We start from the raw sequence: 8,312 nt of genomic DNA, 5'->3' as shown, positions 1-8,312 counted from the left end.
AATTTCTTCTGTTTTACTTTTTTTTTCTTTTTTAATTTTTATTTCAAGGTCTTGCATTTTTTTTTTACTTCCTGTCTATCTAGATGCCTGTTTGATGTCTATTTTTTTGTTTGTTTATTTTCTTTCTTTCTTTCTTTCTTTCTTTCTTTCTTTCTTTCTTTCTTTCTTTCTTTCCATTCATTGTGTCCTCTGTAGCAGATTGTAGACAGTTATCCTCGTCTGTAAACACTCCAGCATGGTTTTGTTTCCTCCAGTTTGAAACATCTCGTCTTGTCTTCCTCCACCAGTCTTATTATGTGTTGTAGCATCCAGGGTCACTCTTCATGCCATCCCATAATGCTCCTCTGTTCGGTCCACCTGCCATCCCATAATGCCCCTGTGTACGGTGAGTCCATATTGTCTCAGGTTTGTTTCAGGAGTTTAGTCTTTAACAAAAAATCAACAATTATCTCTGTTCATGATGAACTTCTTACTTCCTAAAAACAAAAAGAATAATAGAAGCTATGAAATAAATCCCTCTGTGTTATCTGTCCATTCTGCTTTACTGAGTAATTCACTGGTGTCCAGACAGTGGCTCCTTTTGTCCAGACAGTGGCTCCTTTTGTCCAGACAGTGGCTCCTTTTGTCCAGACAGGGACTCCTTCTGCTACTGACTGATCACTACTTAGTGCTTGGACCCCGCAGATTTCTGCTTGTGTGATGTGTGAGGTCATGACCTCTTGACCCCATATAGATCTCTGACCACGGCTGACCTCATGACCCGGTGTTCCCCCTGCAGGGATCCTTTCGGTTCTCTCTCTGTCCTCGGAGTGCACTTCCCTGGCCTCGGAGCTGCCCAAGGTGTCGTACGTGAAGGCCATCGATATCTGGCTGATTGCGTGTCTGTTGTTCGGCTTCGCGTCCCTGGTGGAGTACGCCGTGGTGCAGGTGATGCTCAACAGCCCCAAACTGCTGGAGGCTGAGAAGGCCAAGATCGCCAGCCGCGAGAAAGCCGAGACCCGAGCCGCGGCTAAAATGAACAATCTGAACGGAGCTGGAGGAACGCCGCTACACATCAGTACTCTACAGGTCAGAACACACACACACACACACAAACATCAGTACTCTACAGGTCAGAACACACACACACACACACACACACACACACACAAACATCAGTACTCTACAGGTCAGAACACACACACACACACACACACAAACATCAGTACTCTACAGGTCAGAACACACACACACACACACACACAAACATCAGTACTCTACAGGTCAGAACACACACACACACACACACACACAAACATCAGTACTCTACAGGTCAGAACACACACACACACACACACACACACACAAACATCAGTACTCTACAGGTCAGAACACACACACACACACACACACACACAAACATCAGTACTCTACAGGTCAGAACACACACACACACACACACACACACACAAACATCAGTACTCTACAGGTCAGAACACACACACACACACACACACACAAACATCAGTACTCTACAGGTCAGAACACACACACACACACACACACAAACATCAGTACTCTACAGGTCAGAACACACACACACACACACACAAACATCAGTACTCTACAGGTCAGAACACACACACACACACACACACAAACATCAGTACTCTACAGGTCAGAACACACACACACACACACACAAACATCAGTACTCTACAGGTCAGAACACACACACACACACACACAAACATCAGTACTCTACAGGTCAGAACACACACACACACACACACACACACACAAACATCAGTACTCTACATGTCAGAACACACACACACACACAAACATCAGTACTCTACAGGTCAGAACACACACACACACAAACACATCTGTACTCTACAGGTCAGAACACACACACACACACACACACACACACAAACATCAGTACTCTACAGGTCAGAACACACACACACACACACAAACACATCTGTACTCTACAGGTCAGAACACACACACACACACACAAACATCAGTACTCTACAGGTCAGAACACACACACACACACACAAACACATCAGTACTCTACAGGTCAGAACACACACACACACACACACAAACACAAACACATCTGTACTCTACAGGTCAGAACACACACACACACACACACACAAACATCAGTACTCTACAGGTCAGAACACACACACACACACACACAAACATCAGTACTCTACAGGTCAGAACACACACACACACACACAAACATCAGTACTCTACAGGTCAGAACACACACACACACACACACACACACAAACATCAGTACTCTACAGGTCAGAACACACACACACACACACAAACACATCAGTACTCTACAGGTCAGAACACACACACACACACACACAAACATCAGTACTCTACAAGTCAGAACACACACACACACACAAACACATCAGTACTCTACAGGTCAGAACACACACACACACACACACACAAACATCAGTACTCTACAGGTCAGAACACACACACACACACACACAAACACATCTGTACTCTACAGGTCAGAACACACACACACACACACACACACAAACATCAGTACTCTACAGGTCAGAACACACACACACACACACACACACAAACACATCAGTACTCTACAGGTCAGAACACACACACACACACACACACACACACACACACAAACATCAGTACTCTACAGGTCAGAACACACACACACACACACACACAAACATCAGTACTCTACAGGTCAGAACACACACACACACACACACACACAAACATCAGTACTCTACAGGTCAGAACACACACACACACACACACACACAAACATCAGTACTCTACAGGTCAGAACACACACACACACACACACACACACACAAACATCAGTACTCTACAGGTCAGAACACACAAACACAAACACACACACAAACATCAGTACTCTACAGGTCAGAACACACACACACACACACACACACAAACATCAGTACTCTACAGGTCAGAACACACACACACACACACACACACACAAACACATCAGTACTCTACAGGTCAGAACACACACACACACACACACACACACAAACATCAGTACTCTACAGGTCAGAACACACACACACACACAAACATCAGTACTCTACAGGTCAGAACACACACACACACACACACACAAACACATCTGTACTCTACAGGTCAGAACACACACACACACACACAAACATCAGTACTCTACAGGTCAGAACACACACACACACACACACACACAAACACATCAGTACTCTACAGGTCAGAACACACACACACACACACACAAACACAAACACATCTGTACTCTACAGGTCAGAACACACACACACACACTAACACAAACACATCTGTACTCTACAGGTCAGAACACACACACACACACACAAACATCAGTACTCTACAGGTCAGAACACACACACACACACACACACAAACATCAGTACTCTACAGGTCAGAACACACACACACACACACACACACACAAACATCAGTACTCTACAGGTCAGAACACACACACACACACACACACAAACATCAGTACTCTACAGGTCAGAACACACACACACACACACACAAACACATCAGTACTCTACAGGTCAGAACACACACACACACACACACAAACATCAGTACTCTACAGGTCAGAACACACACACACACACACACACAAACATCAGTACTCTACAAGTCAGAACACACACACACACACAAACACATCAGTACTCTACAGGTCAGAACACACACACACACACACACACACAAACATCAGTACTCTACAGGTCAGAACACACACACACACACACACAAACATCAGTACTCTACAGGTCAGAACACACACACACACACACACACAAACATCAGTACTCTACAGGTCAGAACACACACACACACACACACACACAAACATCAGTACTCTACAGGTCAGAACACACACACACACACACACACAAACATCAGTACTCTACAGGTCAGAACACACACACACACACACAAACATCAGTACTCTACAGGTCAGAACACACACACACACACACAAACATCAGTACTCTACAGGTCAGAACACACACACACACACAAACATCAGTACTCTACAGGTCAGAACACACACACACACACACACACACACACACACACAAACATCAGTACTCTACAGGTCAGAACACACACACACACACACACAAACATCAGTACTCTACAGGTCAGAACACACACACACACACACAAACATCAGTACTCTACAGGTCAGAACACACACACACACACACACAAACATCAGTACTCTACAGGTCAGAACACACACACACACACACACAAACATCAGTACTCTACAGGTCAGAACACACACACACACACACACACACACACACAAACATCAGTACTCTACAGGTCAGAACACACACACACACACACACAAACATCAGTACTCTACAGGTCAGAACACACACACACACACACACACACACACACACAAACATCAGTACTCTACAGGTCAGAACACACACACACACACACACAAACATCAGTACTCTACAGGTCAGAACACACACACACACACACACAAACATCAGTACTCTACAGGTCAGAACACACACACACACACACACAAACATCAGTACTCTACAGGTCAGAACACACACACACACACACACAAACATCAGTACTCTACAGGTCAGAACACACACACACACACACACACACAAACATCAGTACTCTACAGGTCAGAACACACACACACACACACACAAACATCAGTACTCTACAGGTCAGAACACACACACACACACACACACACACAAACATCAGTACTCTACAGGTCAGAACACACACACACACACACACAAACATCAGTACTCTACAGGTCAGAACACACACACACACACACACAAACATCAGTACTCTACAGGTCAGAACACACACACACACACACACACACACAAACACAAACACATATATTAGCATCATTTTTTTCATTGCTTTGTTTTGTCCTCTCTGTCTCTCTCTCTCTCTCTCTCTCTCTCTATCTCTCTCTTTCTCAGGTGACAGAGACTCGCTGTAAGAAGGTCTGCACGTCGAAGTCGGACCTGCGCTCGAGTGACTTCAGCATCGTCGGTTCTCTGCCCCGGGACTTCGAGCTCTCGAACTTTGACTGCTACGGAAAGCCGATCGACGTCGGAAACACGGCGGGAAAAACGCAGGCCAAAAACAACAAGAAACCTCCCCCGGCCAAACCGGTCATCCCATCGGCCGCCAAACGCATTGACCTTTACTCACGCGCACTCTTCCCCTTCTCCTTCCTCTTCTTCAATATCATCTACTGGTCTGTCTACCTGTGACCTCCTCTCCCTCCATCCTGCACTCATTCCCATCTGTCCGTCTCCAACCTTAGGCATCAAACAGAACAGTTCCACACACACACACACACACTCGTGTACAGAGATGATGAGAAAAGAGCGCTAAGGAAAGATTTCACCAATATTATAATCACTATGTTAGAGTTATTTCTCATAAATTCAGTCTATTTTAAAGGCGTATTTATTTAATAAATTACTTTATAATTATTCCTTGATGCTAATCTATTAAAAACGTCTGCACACATATTATGGAAAAGCAATTATTATCCCGCATGTGCTAACTGTATGATATAAATATTAATATAATGATATATTTATGCTTCTGATGTTTATTTTTCGATCTCTGCATTAGTTTATGATGATGATGATGATGATGATGATGATGATGAAGCTTGTTGGTCTTGTACAGAAGAACACTGCCATACTGAACTGTATAGTTTGATGACCTTTCATGTGTGTTAAAGCTCCAGCGTCTCCAGTGATCGTGAAAATTTATCCAACAATAAAATGAACAGGACCAACGGCTGTGACGGCCACACCCCCTGCTCCGCCTCTTTATTTATTTATTTATTTATTTATTTACTTTTTTTATTATCTGTAACAGGGGTTGTACCGAGGTTACTTGAGTATGTTCTTTTATTAAGCACACTGAGTATTTAATTTCATCCACCACCACTCTGCCTCTTTCTTTCTTTCTTTCTTTCTTTCTTTCTTTATTTATTTACTTATTAAATAATAACAAAAATAATGAATGTTCAGCAAACACACAACCCTTATAGAGGAAAACATTTTCTGTCTGTCTGTGTGTGTGTGTGTGTAATGGAGTCCCATAGTGTGACTCTACACTTTTTTTCCTCTCCTGTTATATTAGAAACGAGCCCCTGGTTGCTATAGTAACAGACCACGAGATGGCCGGTGGGTGGTTGTGCTGAGAAGTTTGACAATTTTATATTTCACGATGATGGAGGAGGAAGAGGAGGGAGAGGAAGAAGAGAGAGCGGTTGTGTCTCATTCGCAGTTCACGAGGTTTTACAGATTTATTATTATTTTTATTTATGATGATTTATTAAATTCTCACTAATAAAGCAAAGTTAAATAGAACTGAGAGAGGAATTAAGTCTGCACCAGGTCACAGTTTACAGCAGGAGACGTGTAGCGCTGATGATTAGCGCCCCCTTGAGGAGACGAGTGGAGCTGTACATTTACAGTCTATATTACTGCAGCTGTCCAGAAGAGAGTGTGCTAAAATATTAGTTATTGAAACAGCGCCCTAAAGTCTAAAAAGGTGTACAGACATGTGTGTGTGTGTGTGTGTGTTTGTCTGATGATCTGTGGCTCTTATTTGTCCATGTGAACGTCTCAAATTGGATTTATTTATACTGAGAGGTTGTTAGAGCTACTTCTCTGACCGGGAAAGCGAGTGTGGTATGATGAAGGAGATCAGAGGTCAGATCTAGAGAAGAAAAAATAACATATTAAACAGGAAGTGTCTTTGGATATAAAGCAGCTCAAATATTTTGAAGGATTTCTAACTTCTTCTGAAAGACAGCCAGGTTTCTATGGTGAGCAGCATGTGTGTGTGTGTGTGTGTGTGTGTCACATCTTCAGTGTGTGTTCTGTTAGCTTCCAACACGTCCACATGCACACTCACAAACACTCACACACAAACACACACACACACACTCTTCTGAACAGCTGTGTGTAACCTAGCCCACACACACGGCTGTGTAATGCAGTCTGACTGCGCAGCAGGAAGTCTGGACTCCAGTGGCATTTCACACACAGCGAAAACGTCCAAAACTCTCCGCTTCGTCAAATTACATCCCTCAAGCAAGATTCACGATCACAAAGTCCAAAACTGTGTGATATTATAGACTCAAAACTTTTAGAAAATAAAATCAGGCATCAGGAGTGTGTTTCTTCACACAGTGAGAGTAATTAGCTAATATAACAATGATTTATTGCTGATTTGTGTCTTTATAAGCTGATTGGATTTACTTACATTGGAGTCACTTACATTTATTAGCAATAACTAAATAAGAAATGAATCATTCTCCAATGACTCCAGTGAATGAATTGATTGAACCAAAGCTTTGTGTGTCGTCTACACAGCGCTAGCATTAAATGTAAATATAATTATAACAATCTATTAGTTTCTCATGAAATATTAACAAAAAACACAACGGTTCCTCATGGAGGCAGTTCCAGCAGGAGAACACACACACACGCATGGTAGAGCTTCACAGCGAGATGATGAGAAGGAGGGAAACACACGGAGACTCAGAACTGAGACGGAGCTGAAACAGACACAGAGCTGATGAGTAGAGAGAGAGAAAGAGAGAGAGAGAGTTTCAGATTAATGGCAGAATCTTTAGTCTGAAACGAAATCAAACATCTCTGTCCATGGTTCTGAAATCTTTGAATGAGAAAAGGAGAGAAACAGAGAGAAAAAGTGAGATAGAGAGAAATAGAGGGAGCCGGCGGGGGGGTGAAGGAAGGAAGGAAAGAAACAAGAAAGAATGAGAGAATGAAAGACTAGATAGATAGATAGATAGATAGATAGATAGATAGATAGATAGATAGATAGATAGATAGATAGATAGATAGATAGATAGATACTATCCCATTAAAACCAGTTACTTTTCCCATTAAAACTCTTTTCCCTCTTCTGTGTCCATATCCGCTTTCCAGCAAGAAACCCGACATCTGGAATATCAGGAATCTGTCTCAGCTTCACAGTGCTTGAGGCACACGACAGCTGTGTTTTGCCCGGCACATCGCCCATTATATCTAAGCCTCCTTTACAAGAAGCTCCTCCAAAGAACAGTCCATTCAAGTGGAGTCTCCTGTGATCTATAAAAAAGACCAATGTCCAGTCCAGGTCCATCCACTCTCTGTTAAATAGTTCTGGCTACGTTCCTCTACAGCAGATCATCAGGGAGA

At 42.9% G+C, this 8,312-nt stretch overlaps 1 protein-coding gene across 5 annotated transcripts in view; it reads left to right on the top strand.

Annotated features, from left to right (window-relative positions):
- Positions 1 to 6,034, top strand: part of glrbb (glycine receptor, beta b) — a 25,545-nt gene extending 19,511 nt beyond the window's left edge. Inside the window, exons 9-10 of one of the 5 annotated variants that reach the window (XR_009205257.1) lie at positions 199 to 385; positions 779 to 846. Coding sequence is in view for 3 of the 5 variants with exons in the window: in XM_058396292.1 (XP_058252275.1) it covers positions 779 to 1,068; positions 5,055 to 5,351 (587 nt within the window). In the remaining 2 variants the exon portion in view is untranslated. Of the gene's footprint in view, positions 1 to 195; positions 386 to 778; positions 1,069 to 5,054 lie in introns of those variants that run through there. The other 4 variants (XR_009205256.1, XM_058396292.1, XM_058396294.1 and 1 more) reach the window with 4 other exon arrangements.
- The last annotated feature ends 2,278 nt before the right edge of the window (positions 6,035 to 8,312 follow it).

The sequence above is a fragment of the Hemibagrus wyckioides genome, linkage group LG08, assembly GCF_019097595.1.
Source record: "Hemibagrus wyckioides isolate EC202008001 linkage group LG08, SWU_Hwy_1.0, whole genome shotgun sequence".
NCBI lineage: Eukaryota > Metazoa > Chordata > Actinopteri > Siluriformes > Bagridae > Hemibagrus > Hemibagrus wyckioides.
The sequence above is the reverse complement of the archived record's forward strand: the minus strand, read 5'-3'. Positions and strand labels throughout refer to the sequence as shown.